General features: G+C 47.9%; 1 protein-coding gene across 4 annotated transcripts in view; it reads right to left on the minus strand.

The window, feature by feature from the left end:
* FGD4 (FYVE, RhoGEF and PH domain containing 4) overlaps positions 1–25,410 on the minus strand; it is a 133,040-nt gene that overhangs the window by 36,986 nt on the left and 70,644 nt on the right. For all 4 annotated transcript variants that reach the window (XM_066590223.1, XM_066590224.1, XM_066590226.1 and 1 more), the window contains exons 2-4: positions 15,582–15,746; positions 9,652–9,817; positions 5,771–6,395 (exon numbers count right to left, since the gene is read on the minus strand). In XM_066590223.1, the coding sequence (XP_066446320.1) occupies positions 5,771–6,395; positions 9,652–9,817; positions 15,582–15,746 (956 nt within the window). The remainder of the gene's footprint in view (positions 1–5,770; positions 6,396–9,651; positions 9,818–15,581; positions 15,747–25,410) is intronic.

Consider the following 25,410-nt stretch of genomic DNA (forward strand, 5'->3'; position numbering starts at 1 on the left):
TGAAGTCACATACTGGAGGTGACCCAACTCCGGATTCATACACTGTTTTGGAGGCACCGGGGTCGGCAGCTTTTTAAGTGGGGGGGGGGGGGCTGCAGTAGCCCATAACATGCTTTTTCTGGCTCTCTCCATAATGTCATACATGTATGTCTTATGTGAATGCTCTGTACAAAACTGTCTAGTCATGGTGTTATGTGTATTGCACAGCTGCAGCGTGTGATGGGTTAATGTCTACAAAGTGTGAGCTGACTGTCTGAAATGTAACAATTCTATTCTGTCACGTGGTATGAGTGAAGTTATAAAAGTGAGTGCTTGAGAGTGGAAAAAGGGTCCATGTGTTCTGGAGTCAGAGTCAGGAGGTCCAGCTACATGGGGGCACCTTCAGCCCTCGTGTAGTGAAGTATGGAAGAAAAGGGGAGAGGTTTTCCCAGCTTGGATGTGCATGTGAGAAGAAAGGAGTGAGCCCCACCTAAGCAGAGTGAGAGCAACCATGAGTGAGTGCTTTTCAAGGCCCAGTGCAGAGGTACTGTCTAAGTCTATGTTTTCCTACCCAGCCGTCTAAGTCTGGATCACCGCGTAGAGGTACACCCGCTTGTCTGTCACGCATGGGTGATCTGAATTCTGGATCACCTTGTGGAGGTACTACTGGTCAAGTCTGCTAATGTTTCCTGCAAGGTCATTGCTCCCAATTGTGCCCTGTGTATTTCTACAGTTAAGTTAAGTTCTCCCAGGCCCTGACCGTCCTGGGGACCTGAGGTACTACACTCTTGTCTGTGGCTCAATTATTTCCCCGCCGATGTTAATGCCAGTGGGTGCCGGAACGGTGGCATCACCCGTGACAACCTCATAACCTGTCCTATTTATTGGGCATCCCCATGCCAGGGTGTACGGAAAAAGCCCAGCGTGCCCTAGTCTTGGCTATGCGCATCCCTCCGGAAAGGAGCGTGGTAAGGGCCACTGTGACAAGCCAGCATCTTACCCTCCCAGCTCCTCAGTGTATGCCATGTGTCTGGGGTCACCATATGGGACGCTGCATGACCATCTCTGCTGCTAACCACTCTGTTATCACCCATCTGATTGCAGTTCCAAGGATCCACGAAACAACTGCACCTGAGGTAGGTGCCCTTACAGGGTGACCGGGAAGCAGTAGCTGTATCAGCGTTCTCACCAGAGAAGCCGGGGATAATAACTGACGGAGGGTGACAGTGAGAGGGGCATCCCTCTCTGGGGCTCAAGGTGCCTAAGGGCCAACCCTCCACCCCAATGTTTGAGGTGGGAAGCGGGGGCCCCCAGCAGGATCTATAATCTGTAAAAGGGCCCTTGTAATCATCATGTGTCATTCATAGTACCACTGACCTCTTATGTAACGGGGGGGGGGGGGGGGGGGGGACACAATTGCCTCCACTACGGTCTATATGTACAGTATATACATTAATGTCTGCTGTAATACTATAGTGTATGTATTATCTGAGCACTGTAGTAGAGATGTAGCAAATGTTAACGTGACCTTTGTGCAGAATTTTTTAGGGGCCTCCCGTCACAAGATAAAAGTGATACAGTGATGCCTCGTCTATTGCAGGGGTAACGTTCCAGAGACCCCTGCGATACGTGAAAATCCGCAAAGTAGCGGCGTTATATTTACACAAATCTATCTTTTGGGTGAAACAATCACAAAAGTAAACAAACAGACCGATGCTGCGATCAGTGAGCCAATCAGCACCCAGAATACAGAACTCATTCCAGCAGCCAATAGTGTGCAGTGTACAATCTCGCGTTGGCAAGCGCTAGCGGCGTACCATATTTCCTGTATGTACCACAAAATTCCACCATATAGCAAAAAACTCAGCGAAAACACAATTATATATGGTCTATCTAAGATCCGTGAGGCACTGAAGCCACAATCATTGAACCGCGATATAGCGAGGGATCACCGTATATTTTATACTGATCGGTAGCCTGTAATCTGCTCATACTCAAAGCAAGATAGCAACATACCCACACCAGAACAGCTCGGAGAATATATACTGCAGCAGAACCAAGCTTGTAACATAAATACAGCGCCACAACCAAGCTCAGAACATAAATACATCACAAACCAATCTCAGTACAAAGACACAATACCAGAACCAAGCTCATAACAAAAGTACAGCGGCAGAACCAATATCATAACAAATACAACATGAACCAAACTCCGTACATACCAGTAGATACAATATTAGAATCAAGCCTATAAAATAACTACAGCCCCAGAACCAAGCTCATAATATAAATACAGCACCAGAACCAAACTTATAACATGAATGTAACACAAGCCTGTCTCAGTAAATAGATACAATACCAGGACCAAGCTTGTAAAATAAATTCAGCTCCAGAACCAAGCCGAAAACATAACTACAGTACCACAACCAAGCTCAGAACATAAAAAGTGCCAGAAACAAAAATTATAACATACAGCACCAGAACCAAGATCAGTACAAAAATACTACACCAGAACCAGTATCAGTACATAGATACAATACCAGAACCAAGCTCATAGCATAAATATACAATGGCAGAACTGAGTGATTGAGTTGCAGCTCCACAAGATGCTACCATATGGAGAAAGATGATCATCTGGCTGGTAGACCTAAGCGGGACTGCACAAGTTTTCTGGTAACTAAGGGGCCATACGGCCAGACTTTTGGGTAGTTATATAATTTTTTATTCCATTTGTGGTAAACCGTGGATATATAAATGTAACAGAGCTGGTGAATGGGCCGGCTAATGATTTAGGGCTCACTCACAATTAAGAGAATGTAGCAGGTTTGCTTGCTGTAGGACAATGAATTGTGCTACATGACAAATTCGGCACTGCTACATCTTAAACACCGACACTGGCGCTGTAATGCGGCACCTGTCTTGCATTTGGTTTATCTGAGGCGTTCATGAATAAATGAAGAAAGACGTGATAAATCCTCAAACACCGAGAGGAGGTTCGCTCCTTCTGATTCTCTCTGGCGTTACGGTTTTTGACAGCAGAGCCGGCGGATCACAGAGATAATTAATCTCTATAGAGCAACTCTGGCACCGAGCGCAGCGCCAATTACAGAAGTCGGCGACTCAGCATGTCCTATATTCTGCAGCTGCAGTTTCAGAAACAGTCGCCCGTGTCAGATTGTGCGTCTCCTAGCGGCGCCATTACCTGCAGGGGACCGCAAGGCGGAGGCCAATCTACCTCCAGCAACGACAACACAACACCATAGGCGTTCACAGGTATAAATGCGTATTCTTTGGGATAGGTGCAGTCCTAATACAGACCTAAGAATTCTTAGAGCTGAGGGTTTGCTACAATTGCCTTTGTGAGCCAACTATACGGGCAGCAGAATTCTCTCTCTCTCTTGGACTGATACACTTTAAATTGACCATAAGATTGTATCAGCCCATAGTCTGCTAGAAGACTGCCTACACTGGAGACAATTGTAGCAAACCCTCAGCTGTCAGCAATGTTCCCTCTAACCTTTGTAGCTGTAGCGTGGAGCACTTAGGGACCTGGCCGCTGTTCCTCCTACACCCAGAAATCAGCAACAAATAGAACTTGCTATATAATGCCAAAGAATTACTAGGGTTGTTCATGGGCTTATATTAACATCCCTGGGCTCCAGGCAGATAAGGGGTTAATGTCTGCAACTCTGATGAATGGAAGTCAGTAAAGGGGTTAATGTGGTCTTCACCATAGAAGGATTACTGCCAGAATTCCCAGTTGATCTTTGGCAGAAAATGAGGTCATCATTAACATCCCTAGTTGTCTAGGGCAAAGCAAGGGTTAACAACACCACTCTCAGAGGTCTAGGGCGTGTGACACCATCCCCAGCAGTTAAAGGAGTTAATGGCAGCATCCCTGGTAGTCTAGAGCAAAAAAGGAGTCCATCATTAAAATCCCTGGTGGTCTAGGGCAGTCAAAGGTATTCTTGTCAGCTTTTTTAGAGGTCTAGGGCAGTGAAGGGGTTAATGATATCTCCTCTGTTGTTCTAGGGCAAAAAGATTTTTTGAGCGATAATTGTTGTGTCTAAACCAGGCTATAGGATTAAAGACACCATCCTTGATGATTTAGGTCAGTTAGAGAGGTTAATGTCAGCATCTGTGGTGGTCTAGGGCCATTAAAGGGGTTAATGTCAGCATCTGTGGTGGTCTAGGGCAGTTAAAGGGGGTATGACACCTTTTCTGGTGACGTGGGGTAGAGATAAGATAAATTGCAACATCATGGTGATTCAGAATAGTTAAAGGGGTTAATATCGGCATCTGTGGTGGTCTACGGCCATTAAAGGGGTTAACGTCAGCATCCGTGGTGATTAATGTCAACATCCCTAGTGGTCTAGGTTAGAGAAATGGTTAATGATACCATCCAGAGTAGTTAAAGCAATTTGGCCCAATATCCACGGGTGGATTTGATTTGCGGAATCCACGTGTGGCACCCACACACGAGATCCGCGAATCAAGCCCCCCATAGAGAAGCATTGGGCGTCCGCACTTGTGGATTTGTTATTATTTGATCTGCGGATAATAACTCGCAGTATGCTGTATTTTACCGCGGATCACGCGCAGATGGCCTCCATTCATCTCTATGGGAGCTTACCATCCGCAGTGCATCCATAGAGTTGCGGGTGCACTGCAGATTTGAAGGGAGGTGGGAAAAGACTTGGAGGCGGGGTTGCAGAATTTTATCACAGTGCATCTACGGAAAAAAACACAATCCGCGATCTCCCGCAAGCAATAAAAAAAATCTATTGAAGGGTGAATGCACACGGGCGGAAATTCTGCAGCGGGATTTCCCACAAATTTTCCGCCCATGCCCGCTGCCATAGGATTGCATTCGTTTATGCAATCCTATGCAGACGGCCATGATTTTGACCGTGTGAAAACTCGTGCAATAAACAAATCGCGGCATGTCCTATCTCTGTGCAGGTCTCAGAGGCCCACAAAGAAATGTCAGTGCTGACACGCCAACTCTGTTCTGCACACGTGCCAGCTGGGCGGCAGCCGGCACATAGAGTGGAGAAGGAGACGCCGCGGGTCACTGCTGGGGCATGGGTTGCATCCCGCTGTGAGAATTCTCGCAGCGAGAGCCGACCCGAGCGTCTGCTTGAGCCCTAATGATGACTCGCAGTGCATCCGCTGCAGAAATCTGCATGAAAAATCTGCGCATGGCGTGGACTTGAGGCCTTAATATCAGAATCCCTGGTGGTCTAGGGCAGAGATGGGGTCAATGCATACAGTAGATTACCATGGCCAACCAAACAATGCAGCTGTGATATATTAGGCACCTCCAGCTGTACTGACAAGTGAAGCAGAGCTGAATATATCATTCATCCTTAGAGACAGCACTATGATAACTCTCCACATAGTGTTGGAAGGTCTAACCCTTTCCAATCCACTGTCTGACGTCTTAAGACATTCTGATTGGAGGCTGTACAGCTCTGATGTCGGAAGACATCCAGCAGGGTATTTTTACTCTATATTACTGTCCGCTCTGTTGTCGGGGGGAGGAGGGGACCCTCTCCAGCATGTCCCATATGGCAGTATTGTTCTAGCCAGCAGGTGGCACCATTGTATAATAGCAGTAAGAGAAAGCCCCCTAGGAAACCCTGAATCCAAAATTAGATTGCAAAGGGTTAAAGTCCTATCTAAAACCATGGACAGTAGCCTCATACAGGGACAAATCCATGTCTCCTCTGTCCCACTACATGTCCTAGAGGACACCTTCCACTGCAGCCAACACGGTCATTGTACATACCTTGATTTCTTCAGGTTGACTTGAGGTGGACTTGAGGTTATTGCTTTCTAGATCGTTGTCCTCAGATGACAATCTACTAGGGGGTTCTGTTTCTTGGTAGCCCTCATTGATAAGACCCTTATGGCTGGGTTGTATAGAGTTATTCCTGGAGGTCTGGGGTCCTTCTCCATTCAGAAGGTTTTGTACTGTTGCTTCGTATGAAGGAGATAACATGTGTTCGGTGGAAGGTTCTGTCGTTTCAGAAGAACTTTGTGTGTCCATCGGTGGAGAACATTGTATCCCCGAGGCGGGTGTTCTATGAGTTGTCTGGGGTGCCGGGTCTCTTGGACCCTGATTAGAAGATACTGTAGCTGGAGGTACTTGTGGTTTAGAAGGAAGAGGTTCAACCTCAGTCTTATTCCCAGGGCAAGGTAGTGCGTCGCTCTCCACATATTCCCCGGGATCGGGGCCTACTGTTCCATTGTGCTTGGGTTTTGGTTCTTCTTGACAGATCTCCACACTTACAGATTGTTTTTGGAGAAGAGGGTGTTCTGTAAACGGCCTGGGTTGGAGAATGACTTTAGTGACAGTCCTGTGAGCAGGTCCATTATTCAGATCTGGACTTTCTTTTCGGGTCTCGGAAGGGCTGGAAAACAGAAAAGTATTCAGTGTGTGAATGACACATTAGTCATATTACTCTTATAGCTCCAACTCCCTTAATATAACAAGGAGCTGTACTTCACCGTACCGCGAGGATCCAGCGCTGCTGCCCAGCTGTCCTCCTGGTGACGATCGCGGCTGATGATGTAATCAGAAGTCACCTGACCACAGCAGTCAATCAGAGGCTGCAGCGTTCTCCTGGCACCAGCGCTTGCATCCTGGGCGCCATGATGCCAAGATTTCAGAATGGTGATGCTGCAGTGGTCAAGTGACTTCCGATTACATCATCCGCAACAAGGGTAAGGACGGCTCTTTTTGCCATTTTAAGACAGTTGGAGCAGCAAAGCTCTCCGGCAACCAGACGGCCTTTAATTTCAGATACTTATTTGTGGATTTTGTATGAGAATGCGAAGAGCAAAAACAAAAAAAAGGAAAATTCAAACAAAACAATGAAAAATGTAAAAAACAATAAATTACCAAAAACACTGGGATAATGGAGAAAAGCCACATGAAGAAGGAGAGAGGAAAAAAGAGAAAAGCATGAAAAAAAGAACACATGAAAAATGCAGGTTTTTTTGCTCTTTGCATTTTTCATGCTTTTGTTTACTTTTTGCGTTTTATGCTTTTTAAATTTTTTCTACTTTGTTTTTCATTCTTTTTTTGTATTTTTATGCATTTAATTTTTTTTTTGCTTCTTGCGTTTTTCATGTTTTTTTTGCTTCTTGTAGATTCATGCATTTTTTTTATTTTATTATATTGGCATTGTTCTCATTACTTTTTTTTTAGTATGTTCTTATTACATTTACATTTCTGTTTATTTTTGTACCCTCCGGTATATGAGGGGTTGAATTTACCTGCGTTTCTATAGGTCTGTGTTCTTTATAAATATACACCTCTCATTATGCTGTGACGTCTCATAGGCTTGAAACGCGTAAGAAATTACTGTGAGGACTTTAAGCACGGAGGATAGACTAACTTCCGGTATGCCGGATGAAATGCTCCCAGATGAAATAGTGCAGCTTGTTGTGCTACTTTGTCCAGGATTTAATGCCAGACCTGCGCCGCAGGCTCTGAAGCGGATGCAAACGGGGTCTAATGCTAAGGCTGTGTGAGAGAATGTGATGGACTCTTCTACCTAGTAGCATGGTTACACGTTGCACAGTGCCGAGTCCTCTGGCACGGAGCCCGGCGGCCATGTGCGCTCTCCAATAATTCGTCACACCCTGTCACACAGGAATAGCATTGCTGCAAAGGAAACGGTTAACGTCCAGGTGCTAAGATAGCACTGAAGGGAAAGGCTACATAGGAAGACCTGGGCTCTTCCTCAGCTCCACCTAGATGTCACCACATGGAGAGAGGAAGACCTCGCTGAGAACAAGGATATGCACCGAGCGGCATGCCAACAGATAATAGACGTCACCATAAAATAGGAGCGTTGCATAAGCAGGAGGGCAAAGGTTAAAGAGATTGCAGTTTTCTTGGTATAAATACATTAACCCCTTAACGACTACTTTTTAAATTAGTCATGGAGGGGTTTTAGATCAATGCATACGCCTTTTTACATGGCGCATCAGAAACCTGGCAAGGGCAGCGGGCCTTGGCTGTCTGATGAGAGCTCCAACTCAAATGCTGCGACAGGTGAAACCACTGATCTCCGCTGTATAAAGGGCTGACAGAGGGAGGGGGCTCCCTCTATCACTCATCGGACCCTGTGATGTGATCACAAGGGTCCCGAAGGGGTTTCTATGGCACCCAGAAGCTTGAATATGGCTTCCGGGTCTGACAGCTCCTGTGGCTTGTGAGGCGCAGCCTCTGGCTGAGCTTCATAGGCTGTATATTACACTGCTATACTGAAGTATAGCAGTGTATTATAAGAATGATAAAAAAATTGTGATATTCATGTCCCCTAGTGGGAAAAAATAAAGAGTTTAAAATATATATTAAATTAAAAATAAAAACACACAAAAAAAACAAAATGGCCGAATTTTTTTTTTTATAGCAATCACCATTAAAAATAATTATAAAAAAGTAATACAATACATTATGTGCATCCAAAAACAATGGCAATAAAAAATACAACTTGTCCCACAAAAAAGGTCAATGGAAAAACTGAAAAGTTGCGGCTCTAAGAATGTGACAAGAAAAACTGAAAAATCAGTTGGTCATGAAAGCGCAAACAGGCTTTGGAACCAAGAGGAGTATCACTAAAAGAGATACTTTTGATGATGTTAAGGCCCCCTGTCCACGGGCATTGCGATATCCCGTGGGAGCCGCTGCCCGGGAGCAGGAGCCGCAGATGAATCTCCGCCGGTCAGCCTAATCTGATAGATAGGCTGACCGCGGAGAATCAGGGCCATCCGCAGCATGCTACGAATTGCCGGCCGCGAGCGCAGAATTGCAATGGTTCTCTGCTCGTGGACACAGGGCCGGCGCTTTCCATAGAAACGCTATGGAAAGCTTCAGTTGGCGTGATTCGCCAGCGATTTACCGCCTGCGAAATCACACCCCTGGACAGGGGCCCTAAGAAGCTGCTTAGCAATTCATAATGGTAGTTAATTCCAGAGTTATTCAGGTCCAAAGGCTAAGTTCAGGTCTGAATAAACTTGTACAGCTGGTGGCGCTGTTGCATTGGAGTCTATGGAAAGATTTGTGGTTAAAAGTAGTATTGCAGGTGATAATGGGAAACACTTGCCATCGCGGCCACTAACAGGGGGAACACTTGCTATCGCGGCCACTAACAGGGGGGACACTTGCTATCGCGGCCACTAACAGGGGGGACACTTGCTATCGCGGCCACTAACAGGGGGGACACTTGCTATCGCGGCCACTAACAGGGGGGACACTTGCTATCGCGGCCACTAACAGGGGGGACACTTGCTATCGCGGCCACTAACAGGGGGGACACTTGCTATCGCGGCCACTAACAGGGGGGACACTTGCTATCGCGGCCACTAACAGGGGGGACACTTGCTATCGCGGCCACTAACAGGGGGGACACTTGCTATCGCGGCCACTAACAGGGGGGACACTTGCTATCGCGGCCACTAACAGGGGGAACACTTGCTATCGCGGCCACTAACAGGGGGAACACTTGCTATCGTGGCCACTAACAGGGGGAACACTTGCTATCGTGGCCACTAACAGGGGGAACACTACTGGTGGCCCAACTACTCGATCACTCAACAGGCTCAACTGGATGTACATTTTTTCACCTGTGAGAAAAACAAACCCAAAATACTAACCTGCCTTCAAATCGGCTGATGAGATCCGAGATCTTGCTTGACTTCTCTCCTGTTGGAGGCGTACCTTCATCCATCCTGGGGCGTCCCCGAGGAAAGGTTTTCAGGTTAGGGGTTCTGTTCTTGTATGATGATGGAGAGGGCGGCAGATCTGTAGGCTTTGGTGGTACTGTTACAAATAGAAATGGAAGGTCAGTATTGTATCGCTTGTCACCCAGATTTTCGAACATCCTGAGCGGCAAATAATGGAGCGGGGAGTTTATGGCTACATAGCTGGGAAAAGTATGTCCAAACTCAACTGGATAGTTCCGGATTAGGGAAGTTGTCTCACTGTTCTGGGAGGACAAGCCACTGTTCCACCCACTGTCGGGTTGCCCTCTCCACTAATTAATCCTTGGTCTTAGTCAGCCATCACTTATAGGTCCCAACAGCACTCTGGTGGGTGAAGCCATGCCGTGTGTGGCACGTTGCCAGGACCTGTGAGCGATGACTTTACTGTAGATGAAAGTAGTTAGTAGACGGGGGCATGATAAGTGGAGCCAAAGGGGGTCACTATAGCTAAAAGGGGCCACAAAGGGGTTCACTATGACAAAACAAGGTCACTTGTAACAAACAGGGGGCACTATAAGGAGAGCCACAGAGGCGGTGCTATAAGGGAGCGCCACAGAGGGGGCGCTATAAGGGAGCGCCACAGAGGGGGCGCTAGAAGGGAGCGCCACAGAGGGGGCGCTATAAGGGAGCGCCACAGAGGGGGCGCTATAAGGGAGCGCCACAGAGGGGGCGCTATAAGGGAGCGCCACAGAGGGGGAGCTATAAGGGAGCGCCACAGAGGGGGCGCTAGAAGGGAGCGCCACAGAGGGGGCGCTAGAAGGGAGCGCCACAGAGGGGGCGCTAGAAGGGAGCGCCACAGAGGGGGCGCTAGAAGGGAGCGCCACAGAGGGGGCGCTAGAAGGGAGCGCCACAGAGGGGGCGCTAGAAGGGAGCGCCACAGAGGGGGCGCTAGAAGGGAGCGCCACAGAGGGGGCGCTAGAAGGGAGCGCCACAGAGGGGGCGCTAGAAGGGAGCGCCACAGAGGGGGCGCTAGAAGGGAGCGCCACAGAGGGGGCGCTAGAAGGGAGCGCCACAGAGGGGGCGCTAGAAGGGAGCGCCACAGAGGGGGCGCTAGAAGGGAGCGCCACAGAGGGGGCGCTAGAAGGGAGCGCCACAGAGGGGGCGCTAGAAGGGAGCGCCACAGAGGGGGCGCTAGAAGGGAGCGCCACAGAGGGGGCGCTAGAAGGGAGCGCCACAGAGGGGGCGCTAGAAGGGAGCGCCACAGAGGGGGCGCTAGAAGGGAGCGCCACAGAGGGGGCGCTAGAAGGGAGCGCCACAGAGGGGGCGCTAGAAGGGAGCGCCACAGAGGGGGCGCTAGAAGGGAGCGCCACAGAGGGGGCGCTAGAAGGGAGCGCCACAGAGGGGGCGCTAGAAGGGAGCGCCACAGAGGGGGCGCTAGAAGGGAGCGCCACAGAGGGGGCGCTAGAAGGGAGCGCCACAGAGGGGGCGCTAGAAGGGAGCGCCACAGAGGGGGCGCTAGAAGGGAGCGCCACAGAGGGGGCGCTAGAAGGGAGCGCCACAGAGGGGGCACTAGAAGGGAGCGCCACAGAGGGGGCACTAGAAGGAGCGCCACAGAGGGGGCACTAGAAGGAGCGCCACAGAGGGGGCACTAGAAGGAGCGCCACAGAGGGGGCACTAGAAGGAGCGCCACAGAGGGGGCACTAGAAGGAGCGCCACAGAGGGGGCACTAGAAGGAGCGCCACAGAGGGGGCACTAGAAGGAGCGCCACAGAGGGGGCACTAGAAGGAGCGCCACAGAGGGGGCACTGTAACTATGGGTGGGTTATTGAGAGGGGCATTGGAGGTAGAAGCAGGATGGACAAAGTATGCAGAGACAAGTCGTGGCTGAAAGTAGTCTTCATGACTGACTGGGCCCAGAGGGAAGAAAAACAAAGACGAACGTCACTAATCAGAGACGACATCACCTGTGACAGAGGGTAACTGTACGGTAATTAGTATCACTGTGCAGAACTAGTATCGGATTATTTAGAGGTATACTATTACTGTAATGGGATTACTGAAGGGCACTATTACTCTGAGGGGATCACTGAGGGGCACTATTACTCCCAAATGATCACTGAGTACTATTACTGTGAGGAGTCATTGAGGGGCACTATTACTGTGAAAGGGATTATTGAGGGGCACTATTACTCTGAGGGGGTCACTGAGGGGCACTATTACTGTGAAAGGCATTATTGAGGGGCACTATTACTCTGAGGGGGTCACTGAAGGGCACTATTACTCTGAGGGGGTCACTGAGGGGCACTATTACTCTGAGGGGGTCACTGAGGGGCACTATTACTCTGAGGGGGTCACTGAGGGGCACTATTACTCTGAGGGGGTCACTGAGGGGCACTATTACTCTGAGGGGGTCACTGAGGGGCACTATTACTCTGAGGGGGTCACTGAGGGGCACTATTACTCTGAGGGGGTCACTGAGGGGCACTATTACTCTGAGGGGGGGGGTCACTGAGGGGCACTATTACTCTGAGGGGGGGGGGGGTCACTGAGGGGCACTATTACTCTGAGGGGGGGGTCACTGAGGGGCACTATTACTCTGAGGGGGGGGGTCACTGAGGGGCACTATTACTCTGAGGGGGGTCACTGAGGGGCACTATTACTCTGAGGGGGGTCACTGAGGGGCACTATTACTCTGAGGGGGGTCACTGAGGGGCACTATTACTCTGAGGGGGGTCACTGAGGGGCACTATTACTCTGAGGGGGGTCACTGAGGGGCACTATTACTCTGAGGGGGGTCACTGAGGGGCACTATTAATCTGAGGGGAATCACTGAGGGGCACTATTACTCCCATATGATCACTGAGTACTATTACTGTGAGGGGTCATTGAGGGGCACTATTACTGTGAAGGGGATTATTGAGGGGCACCATTACTGTGAGGGGGCATGTGTGGGAACTATTACTGTAAGGGGATCACTGATGGGCATAATACTGTGAGGGGACACAAAGGGTATAGCTTAGGGCAAGAGGGGTGTGGAATAATGTAAAAAAACTTGTCATGCTACACACGGCACTAAAGGCCATTCTATCTTATGGTATGGATGACACACTCCTCGATTTGATGACGCCTACGGGAACTGTACATTCGCTGTCACCCAGCTTTCCTAGGAGCAGATATAAAGACGACCCAGCTTGTGCGAGTACTGTACACAACAAGGAGAACTCATCATATTCTGGTCCTCTAATGGACCTGCAGTCCCGTCACCATCAGGGATTGGTTTCCTTTCTTGATAAACTCCTGACGACAAGTTAATTTCACCCCTCCATCAGAGAGTCCTCTCCTCACCCGGCTGTAACCCAAGCGCTGGCTGCACCAGTGCCTTCTACAAGGGCCGTCAGAGGAAGCGGCCGCTCCTAGGGCCAACTAGGAACAAGGATTTAAAAATAATTCTGTGCGCTGACAGATTAAAGATGGTGATAAGATAAAGGTCAGCGATCTGTAGGCACTTATTAGCGTGATAAGGCCAGACGAATCTGGGGAGAACTCCAGTCCTTGCATAACTTCATACACATACAAGTAGCTACACAAGCACTTTATGGACCCGGTCAGGGCACCGTTCTAAAATACTGTCACCACACAGTGGACATAGTCAATATGGTAATACTACACACATAAATAATACTGCCTCACCACACACATGAATAATGCCACTATACAGTGCACATAAATAACGCTGCCATGCTTTACAAATAAATGCTGATATACAATACACAGTATACTAATATGGCAACAGAGCAACTGGGCATTATACAGTAACATGAATATATAATGTTGCCATACTACACACATAAATGATGCCACCATATAATGCACATGAATAGGTCATATTCTGTGGTAGTTTGAGTATATTCCTGGTGGTCTAGGGCAGTGAAGTGATTAGTATTAGTGTCCCTAGTGGTCTGGGGCAGTGAAGTGGTCAATGTTATTGAGGTTTTTTGTTTTCCTTAATTAAGATCCATATGTATATGCCGATTTTGGAACACACACTTTATAGGGGGTCCCAACTCCTTCCCCCATTACACAGCCAGACAGAACATTGACCGGTTTTTCAAATTAACGTGTAACTGTTATGCAGGTGACCACATGGTTCGAAGACCAGTGTACAGATATGGCAGTAACACGGCATGTATAAGGAAAGAGTCAAGACCACAACAGCCCTGAGCTGCTACAATGTAGAAACCATACTGGAACTATGAAAGCCTTTATAATACTAGAATATACTCAAATGTGAAAACCTCCACATGAAATTGGGAGTATTACAATTATTACCCTCTACCTAGAAAGATAAGCTGGCAGCTACCCACCCAAACGACAGGAAACGAGCACTGAAGACGGCTGCTGGGGACAGCGGGGCATCCTGTGTCTAGAGTTATTGCTCCTCAGGGATACCAATCTGTCCATCAATCGATGACATCTTACAGGTCAAACCTGTCCTTCCCGCCACCCTGCTGAGTCAGAGCTGTGCTGCTAAGGTGGGGCGCATGGAGGTTGTGCATGTGTGCCAAGCGTCAGAAAGGCAGCGTAAAGTCACAGGATAATTGTGATGTTCTCGCCCGTTACTGTAACATCTAAACCAGAACTGAACTGGTCAGCTAGTGGTCAGGTACAAATCATATGCAGCAGTAATGGTGGGCAATAGGGCTCATGTGACCTCTCAACTACATTCATAACATCCAACATAAAACATCTTCACTGTAAAGCATGGTGGTCGCTGCATTGTACTTTGGATGTGCTTTTGTTAAGTTTATGAAAGGTTTGTGTTAAAAAAATCAGGAAAATACAAGGAACTGCTGGAGAAAACCTGCTGCAGTCTACAAGAGGACTGCGAGCAAAGGCATTATCATAGAGGGAGCCCTTCCTGCTACAGACCACTGCAAAGAGGGCGCCTGATCCAGATAGGTTTAAATGCTATTTTAAAGGGTGCTGGGAACCTGCACAGGGATTTGGTGCCTATGGGTGCTACAATTTTACTCCTACTCCATGGAAATGGGATGAGGACTTCCTGATCTGTGGGGTTAGGAGTGTGGTGGTGAGAAGCAGAACATCCAGGGAGTCCAATTTGATTTGGGGCCCCCATTATCTATGTATATCACTAAGATTGCTATGCTGGGATCCCATTATACTCTATTTTCAAGATGCTTTTCCTCTTACAGGCCTCTACACACATTATTATACTATAGCCGTCCGAACCCACCAATTTCAGCAAGAGCGTCCAGTGTCTTACGTGTGTGGGGTTCGCCCACCCGACCTTCCTGACAGGTGATGTTGGGGGAAAAGACGTTTCGGGCACAATCCATTTCAATGCCCAATCCTTTTCTTTCCCATGGAGATAAGCCACCATAAGAGCTGTCTGGCTGCAGCTTTTTTTTCACTCTCCCCATGCAAGACACGTGAACACTGAGCCGAAACGACAGAGGTGTTCATGTCTATGGGCAAGCTGGAAGAAAGAACTGTTGGCCGAATGAGCATTCAACTGACAGCTATTAAAGGTGTACAGGCACATAGTGTGTTACCCCAAGACAACTCTAGTTATTCCAACCTCTGGAGCCATTGTCGCGCCACAACATCCGGTTCCCATTCAAGTGCAAGCAGAGCTACTCTCTGTAGAAGTGGATAGAACGGTTCACCTCTATGGAGAGCGAACCGATTCATGGTGGAGGACTCGGAGATCGAAACTCCAACTGAGAAGGTTAAAAGTGATCAAGAATGAAAACAACAGATGTGGTTGGCCAACAATAAAACAAAACTAAAGCGATGGTAAAAGGGGAGTTATAATGTAAAAGCAAAGATAAATGGGTAGACCGTACAGCCATGACCTTTTACCTGTAGGCTTTGGACTTCTCCCTAGGGCTCTGACAAACTCCTGGACTTTTACACCCGGAGTGAAATCATTGTGTTGGCTGCTCCTCTCCGGGTCTAGCAGCTGGTCCGTACTGGTGGAGATCGGCTTCCAGACGGGAAGGATGCAGGGACAGTGCACGCTATTGCCTGCAGAAACAATAAATGAAATGGATGAGCTCACAAATAATGGAAAAAAGCTGATAAAAGAGAAAACTAGACATAAAGAGATGAAAAGAATCTCATAGCAAATACATAAAACTATGGCAAGAATGCATAGTCCATGCTGAAGAGACCCAAAAAGGGGGCAATGGACTGTCTATAGGAGAGATCACATCACAGCCGGGGTCTTTTTAGCCCGTTTTTAATTCATATTTTTAAAGGGATATTCTGGCCTTTTTTCAATTGATGACCTATTTCTCTAGACGGTGATCTGCCACTCGGGATCCCCATTCATCAGCTGATTCATCACTCCCATTAAAATCAAATCAATCGGATCACAGTGCTTCTATTGCACTTCTTGTTCCTGGTTATGGACAGTACAGGAAATCAGATCCTGTCCTTAAGAGGAGCAGGAAGTGCAATAGAAGTGTGATCCTACCACTAATTTCAATGGGAGTGAAGCCAACGCTCCCACTTCTTCTGGCCCTGCTGCAGTGAGAGCCGCCCAGATGATCAGCTGATGGACGGGTCCAGAGGATCATCAGTTGAAAAAAGGCCAGAATACCCCTTGAAGAAATGCTGGGTGTCAATATGACATACAGGGCGGAGACGGAGGCCATAACAATGATCAACATAGGCTGGCTTCCATCACGGCACCAGGTTTTTCTATCCAGGATAGAACGGCCTGTTTGCTGGCACGATCCATGACTCCTGCTCCAGTTCCCTACATACTTTTTGGCCAACAATGCCATTCTTCTACAGAAATGAGGCCTACACTTGTTCTTGCCACCCAGGGCCAAAGGTCTTGGTGTTTGGTGGTCCTATTCCTGACTCATTGGCCTATTACGCACCCTCTTTTCAGCCAGCAACGCTATTCCTCTGGAGAGAGAAGTCATGTACTGCTTCTTGCCACCCAAGACAGAAGATCCTGGTGTCTCGTGGTCCTATATATGACTCGTGTACTAATTCCCCATCCTCTTTTCTATTTCTCTGGAGAGGCGAGTCCTGCATCAGTTTTATTTATCCAGGACAAAAAGGTCTGGCTTTTGGCCCTAAATATAACTCGTGTACCGATTCCTCATCCTTTTTTGAGTACAAGTTCTTGCCACCCAGGACAAAAAAATCCTGGTTTCTGTTGGTCCTATCTATGACTCGTAGACTAATTTCCAATCGTCTTTTTGGCCAACAATTCCCTTCCTCTGAAGAGGATTGGCACCGGTTATTGTCACCCAGGACAGAAAGCTATGGTGTCTGGTGACCCTACCCATGACTCATGGATTAAGTCCCTACCCTGCTTTTGGCCAACAATGCTATTCCCCTGCAAAAAAAGCATCCTGTACTGCTTCTTGCCACCCAGAACAGGTGGTCATTGTGTCTGTTAGCTCTATCCATGACTCATAGGCCTACTGCCCACCCTCCTTTTGACCATTCCTCTGGGGAGGGGAGTCCCGCACAGGTTCTTGCCACCCAAGAACCACCACGGCTGGGCCCCTTCCATCCAACAGCCTGACTGCATGTCACCCAATAGAACTTATATCATTTACTAGTGAAATGCTCTTGGTTTGTTATGAGAAGAGTTTTATTATTTACGTCTTCAGTTGTCTTTGTGATCATGTAATTAGCAGAGACAGTCTGTCCAAACCCGACTCATCTCCGATAATGAACGCTAATGTTCACGCCGAGAAATTTATTTATTTTTACAGTGAAGCTTCGCCGACCTTTAATAAATTTGTTTTCTACTGAATTGACTTTAAATTGCTATTTTTTTAATCTACCAGTCCAAAATAAGCCGAGTGTCTGTGCGAAATAGACGCCAATCGCGAACTGAACCGGGAAAACAATAATTATGGTCCGGTGAAAAGGTTTGTTTTTGAGGTTTGGAGTTACTGCAAGTGTCAATTACAAAGCCGAGGCGAGCAATATAGGGGCGCGTGGAGTCGCACCCAGGTCTGGTTTTTGGAAGCCTCCAGGTAAAATCCATTTGGGCCATCGCATAAGGTGGCAAATTAAAAACACAGTGCCATGGAGGAGCCAAAAACAGTACTGAATGTCAGATAATGGGCACATAATACTGCTAGTGCCATATAGCGCCCTATTAAAGCTTTGTTAACCACTGGCGTTATTGGATTTCCGTCAGGGGCTTTGGAAGTTTTAGCAGCAAGAACACTGCCATCCTGCCGTAAAACACCGAAACTCTTACAGAATCGTAATGTAAGTCAGGGGGATCGGGAACACATAAGCCATCGCTGTGGTATACCCAGACCCTAAAAGGTGCCCATACAGCATACAAAGCGGCCGGCCAAAACACTCATCCGGCTAACAGCCCTTTCCTCCAACTGCCCCCCATATACAGAAATGCTCAGTTCGGTAAAGTGAAGAAGGCCGCCACCAGATACCTGGGGACAAAAAGCAACAATGCTGAAATCCAATGCCCCCCGATCCTCCTGTACCCCAACATTATCTCTCCAGGAAGAGTAGGGAGGTCCCCCATACTCAGAAGTTGGCCCCCCACCGATCAGCCATTTAAAGGGGTAGTCCGGTTACCATTACCAAACATTTCCTCTATGGGTTCAGTTGTACTAAAATAACAAAAAGGAGCCATTCTTACCAGTCCTCAGCCCCCCGGGATCTAGCGCTGCAGCCCCATCGTGGTCCTGGCATTTCTAATGGAGGATCTGGTCATCGGATGTCCCCTGACCTCTGCAGCGTCATCAGTCTGAACTCCTGGCATCAATGCTCTCACCCTTGGTACCATGGTGCCAGGAGTTCTGATTGGCTGCAGCGGTCGGGTAACATTTGGTGATGTCATTCTCCACAACAAATGCTGGGACCACGGTGGGGCTGCAGCGTTGGATCACGGGGGCCGAGGACAGGTAATCACAGCTCCTTTTACTATCTTAGCACAGCTGGACCCATAGAGGTAATGTCTGGTACCAGGGCAACCCCTTTCACTTCCTGTTACCAGAATACCCCTTTAATCCTATTCTGTAGATGCAGAAGATTGAGAGGAGGGGTGACATATCCTTAAAGGACTAAAAAGTTGATGGTCTATCCTTAGGATATCAGATCAGTAGGGATTTGACCCCACTGATCAGCTGATTGGAAGAGCCAAGTCCCCTTCATTGTTTACCCATACCCCCCAAATTTTGAATAACGGAGCGCAGGACAAGTGCAGCAGCGTGCTACATGCGTTTCAGCAAATTTTTGTAACAATCCACACTCCTTTTACACAAAGTCAAACCCTCTAGATCCCATAATAGTGGCCTTCAGTGACCCTCTTACAATAATAATGCTCCTCATGGGCCCAGTACTAATGATGCTCCATTTATTAACAATGCCCAATGCCCTCTCATTGCCCCTTTTATTAATAATGCCCCCTCACGGCCCGGTTTATTAATAATGCCCTTTATGCCTTGTTTTAATAAAAAAACAAAAAACACTACTATACTCCCTTGCATCTCTCCTCCCGCTCTTGGCCCACTGGTCCCCAATATACTTAAGGGTAGATCAGGTGATCGCAACGGCCAGTTCCTGAGCCTGGGGGCTGGCCATAGCGATCATGTGACCATGTTTGTCATGTGATTGATTTGTCTACCCAGAAGCATGCTGGGTACCAGCGGCACGGACTGCAGAGGCCTGGAGCAGGAGGAGAGATGTAGGGGAGTATAGCGGTTTCTTAATAATAGGGGCAGTTTAGACAGCCTTGGGCCCCCTGGAGCCATTAGAGGAGGGGTGGGGTGTACATGTCACCTGCTGTGTGGGACTGATAAACAGCATCCCAAATCTGGAACTATCCCACAGAATCCGGGACGGTTGAGAGGAATGGTTTACTGGATGCAGTGCCGTACTTTTTGCGGTGGCTGCACCTGGTATTACAGCTCATTCCCATTAACTTGCATGGGAGAGAGTGCTCTGAGCTGCACAGACCCCTTAAATCAATTTCTTAAGGGCTTGAGGCCGCACAGGAGCATACAGGGGCATTTTCTGAATGGGATCTCTGCGTCCTCACATAGCATCTCTCATGAATTATCAGGCTCTTCTCACATGCTAATGTCATAAGCCTGCACTATGGAAACCACATTATACAGGGCTTACCCCCTAGCCGGCAACCTGCCATACTTGCTATTCCCAGGAGATCGGAAGGATCCATAATGTGCTACATTAACTGTATGTAGGTGACGGAGGCCTCCCGGGACTCTGCATGAATTATACATGTGTAGATTATAACGGTTCATCGGGGAGAGATGAGTGCAATCTATCATCACGACGGCGGCACGTGTACACCGCTCCAGATCTGCTGCATCTACATAGAGGGAATTCAGTCTGCCTGCAGTCACCACTAGGGGGAGCATTACCACAGAAGCAGAGTCACTCTTCAGAAGACTGAGAAAGTCGGTTCACACAGGACGACCAATCCGTCATGGCAAAGCCGGCGCTGCAGCGTGGATTCCCCGGCCACAGCATGTCGATTTTTTTTCCGTTGCGGTCGCATTGCTCTCTATGGGAGCGCAGGACACAATGGAAAACATGCAGCCAAGCTGCTCCAAAACCCGCGGCGAAGTGCAACAGATTTTGAAGCAGCGCTTTCTTGGTGGAAATCGCTGCGGCAAAACCGCAAGACTTCCAGATGGGATTCCGCTCTGTGAGAACCGACCCTAAAGCGGCAATATTGGTGGTCCGTAAGCGTTCCCAGAAGGGTATCAGTAACGAACAGCTGAGCATCGTTATAAAACCTGAACCAAAAAAGAGGAAGACGGAAAGTTCTATCGTTACAGCCGATCGTAATGCTGCTTCCTAAAGGCATATACTGGAAATCATACTTGTCTTAGTGGACGCAGCGCTGGCCTTCAGTTATATGGCGCATCTCACAATTTTTTTTACAACCCCACCTCCCTCCACCCCCGCACACCCACCATTGTAAAAAGTGATATGGAGGCAGTCTGCCTGTATTCTGCTTGTGCAGAAATCAGCACGACAGCAGCATACCCACTCCAGAACCGCTCAGTGAATACTGTACCAGCACCAAGACCATACCTTAAATACAGTACCGCAACCAAGCTCAGTAAATAGATACACCACCTGTATATAAATGCAGTACAGGAACCAAACTTAGTACATAAGTACAGCCAAAAAACCAAGCTCATAACAAATACAGTATCAGAACCAACCTAGTTACATAGATACACCAGAACAAAGTTCAGAACATAAATACAACTGCAGAGTCAAGCTCATAACATAAATATAGTACCAGGATGAAGCTCAATACATAACGCAGCACCAACACTAAGCTCAGTACGTAAATACAGCATCAGAACCAACCTCAGTACACAAATCCAGTCCCAGAACCAAGCTCATATACAAATCCAGTCCCAGAACCAAGCTCATAAACAAATCCAGTCCCAGAACCAAGCTCATACACAAATCCAGTCCCAGAACCAAGCTCATACACAAATCCAGTCCCAGAACCAAGCTCATACACAAATCCAGTCCCAGAACCAAGCTCATACACAAATCCAGTCCCAGAACCAAGCTCATACACAAATCCAGTCCCAGAACCAAGCTCATACACAAATCCAGTCCCAGAACCAAGCTCATACACAAATCCAGTCCCAGAACCAAGCTCATACACAAATCCAGTCCCAGAACCAAGCTCATACACAAATCCAGTCCCAGAACCAAGCTCAGTACACAAATCCAGTCCCAGAACCAAGCTCAGTACACAAATCCAGTCCCAGAACCAAGCTCATACACAAACCCAGTCCCAGAACCAAGCTCATACACAAACCCAGTCCCAGAACCAAGCTCAGTACACAAACCCAGTCCCAGAACCAAGCTCATACACAAACCCAGTCCCAGAACCAAGCTCATACACAAATCCAGTCCCAGAACCAAGGTCAGTACACAAATCCAGTCCCAGAACCAAGGTCAGTACACAAATCCAGTCCCAGAACCAAGCTCATACACAAATCCAGTCCCAGAACCAAGCTCATACACAAATCCAGTCCCAGAACCAAGCTCATACACAAATCCAGTCCCAGAACCAAGCTCATACACAAATCCAGTCCCAGAACCAAGCTCATACACAAATCCAGTCCCAGAACCAAGCTCATACACAAATCCAGTCCCAGAACCAAGCTCATACACAAATCCAGTCCCAGAACCAAGCTCATACACAAATCCAGTCCCAGAACCAAGCTCATACACAAATCCAGTCCCAGAACCAAGCTCATACACAAATCCAGTCCCAGAACCAAGGTCAGTACACAAATCCAGTCCCAGAACCAAGCTCATACACAAATCCAGTCCCAGAACCAAGCTCATACACAAATCCAGTCCCAGAACCAAGCTCATACACAAATCCAGTCCCAGAACCAAGCTCATACACAAATCCAGTCCCAGAACCAAGGTCAGTACACAAATCCAGTCCCAGAACCAAGGTCGTACACAAATCCAGTCCCAGAACCAAGCTCATACACAAATCCAGTCCCAGAACCAAGCTCATACACAAATCCAGTCCCAGAACCAAGCTCATACACAAATCCAGTCCCAGAACCAAGCTCATACACAAATCCAGTCCCAGAACCAAGCTCATACACAAATCCAGTCCCAGAACCAAGCTCATACACAAATCCAGTCCCAGAACCAAGCTCATACACAAATCCAGTCCCAGAACCAAGCTCATACACAAATCCAGTCCCAGAACCAAGCTCATACACAAATCCAGTCCCAGAACCAAGCTCATACACAAATCCAGTCCCAGAACCAAGCTCATACACAAATCCAGTCCCAGAACCAAGCTCATACACAAATACAACACCAACCTCAGTACCTAAACACAGTACAAGCTTATAGCATAAATACATTAGGAACCAACCTCAGTACATAGATACAATGCCAGAACCAAGCTCATAATATATATAACCCCAACATATATTACAAAGCTCGCTGATTATATTGTAAAGAGTGATAAAGCGCCACTGCTGTTTTGGAAGGGGTTACATACCGCAGTCCGGCACATGAGAAAGATTGGGTTATGTTATATATGATGGGAGCTTCTCTGGAATTAACCATCAATGATGGTGCGAACCTGTTGTGGGCGATCGTCCCATAGGAGACCGAGGCCTTGTATAAATAATAGCGGTAGTAATACCGCAGTGGGTTATATTACTGGTGCCCACGTCGGCCCTCGGGGTTGGTAAGTTGTTTTCTTTGTATTTTATGACAGCAAGTTGTGAGTTCTTTTCTTTATATGAATACGATAGAAACTTCTACTGGATTCAATCCAACGGTCCAGATCAGGGGGTCAAACTCATGTTAACCGCATAGTAAGGGCTCGTTCACATGAGCGTACCTGCACAGTGCGTTACGCGTGCAGCTTTTGCATGTGTAATATGCAGTGAATAGCTGCCATTGATTTCAATGGGTTAGTTCACAGGAGCGTACTAAAATCAAAAAATATGCAGCATGTCTCATGTTGGTCCGTGTTATTGACTGAAATACGCCATAGAAGTGAATGGGACGCGCAGATACGCCGTGAGCGTGCATGAACCGTGCGCATTTGTGTATAAAAACAACGGTCTCTTTTTGAGTCTTTTTTTTTCCCTCGTAAAAAAAAAAGAAATCACAAAAAAGGCAGAAATATGCCCGGAATAGGCGAGATTCTGTCCGGGAATACGCTGCATGTTCACAGGACAAAACCCGCGTACGCCCTGTGAACGAGCCCAACACCTGGAAACCGACCATCGCCGCTTCTTGTCCCAGAGCTAATGGATTTGGTTGGAGTTCGGGAAGCGATGGTGTGAGAGCTATATCATCCGCACACCCCCAGGGCGGTGAGCCGCTGCAGTGGGTCATATCGCACAACGCCAACTATATTCAGCTGGCTTCATGAAAAAAAAAAACGCTGACACGATACGCCCTTGTTGCGACGCCGATCTACGGCCAGAACAATAATAGAGCAAACCCCGTCAGCGGATCTGCCATACCGGGGGAATCCCATATGAGATACTTTGCATCTCTCAGCCGGACCCAGATTTAGCTTGGACCAAAACGAAAAATATCACCGCCATTAGGTGCACATGATTCAACCGCGACACCACAAACCCTGCAGCTCCTCGTTAGCGACCTGAAGAATGATCATCGATTAAAGGGGTAGTCTGTTTTAGGTAACTTAACCTGAAAAGTTTTGGAACATCTCAAATTTTGTGCTACTGCCAGTGAATGGGAACATTCTCCTTTAAGACCAGTCCAGTCCTGGCGGTGATCACATGGGGTGGACTTTCCGTCTGGACCCTCCACATGGCAAATCGGTGACCTTTACAGAAGCTACAAAGTATTTGATACTTTCAAAATTTCGTCCAGTTGTGGAAAAAAATCTGTAGCGGAAATGGATCTGTGGTGTGGATCCCACCTCTTCAAATGAGGGGTTAATGCCACCCAAACATCTGGGTCAAAAATGGGGCAGATTTGGAGCAATTCCACCCCATGTGAACATAGCCCAATACTCCTCACAGCTGAGGGTTTGCTGCAATTGTACCCAGTCTAGACAATCCTCTGTGAGCTAAACACATCAGAAGCACAAATCTCTTGCATGTGGATAGTTTGTTACAATGTATCAGTTCGGAGTCCAAGTCGTTTATCTCACAGATGGTCTAGACTGGATGGAGTAAGCCCTCAGCGGTGAGAAGCATAAGGCCTCATGTCCACGGGGAAATTCATTTACGTCCTGGAGCGTCGGGGTATGTATGCAGAGAGGTCGTGGGGCGACCTCTCTGCATACAGCGCGAGCGTCAGCTGTGTATTACAGCTGACACCTGCGGGCAATAGCGGCTATTAACCCTTTAAATGCCGCCGTTAGTTCTGACAGCGGCATTTAAATCCCCGGAATGATGTTCGGGGGTCCCGCACGGCCCTGCCACGGTGAGATCGGGGGAACCGTGCAGGTGTCATGGCAGCCGGGGTCAGAAGGCCCCAGGGCTGCCTTGAGAGACTGCCTATCAATCCATCCCCGTGGGGTGGCTTGATAGGCTGCCTGTCAGAATGCACTATGACGTAATGCTATAGCTCAATGTCAGTACAGGATAAGTAATGTATGTACACAGTGACTCTACCAGCAGAATAGTGAGTGCAGCTCTGGAGGATAATACAGGATGTAACTCAGGATCAGTACAGGATAAGTAATGTATGTACACAGTGACTCCACCAGCAGAATAGTGAGTGCAGCTCTGGAGTATAATACGGGATGTAACTCAGGAGCAGTACAGGATAAGTAATGTATGTACACAGTGACTCCACCAGCAGAATAGTGAGTGCAGCTCTGGAGGATAATACAGGATGTAACTCAGGAGCAGTACAGGATAAGTAATGTATGTACACAGTGACTCTACCAGCAGAATAGTGAGTGCAGCTCTGGAGTATAATACAGGATATAACTCAGGAGCAGTACAGCATAAGTAATGTATGTACACAGTGACTCCACCAGCAGAATAGTGAGTGCAGCTCTGGAGTATAATACAGGATATAACTCAGGAGCAGTACAGGATAAGTAATGTATGTACACAGTGACTCCACCAGCAGAATAGTGAGTGCAGCTCTGGAGTATAATGCAGGATGTAACTCAGGATCAGTACAGGATAAGTAATGTATGTACACA

Source organism: Eleutherodactylus coqui, chromosome 2 (assembly GCF_035609145.1).
Source record: "Eleutherodactylus coqui strain aEleCoq1 chromosome 2, aEleCoq1.hap1, whole genome shotgun sequence".
Lineage (NCBI taxonomy): Eukaryota > Metazoa > Chordata > Amphibia > Anura > Eleutherodactylidae > Eleutherodactylus > Eleutherodactylus coqui.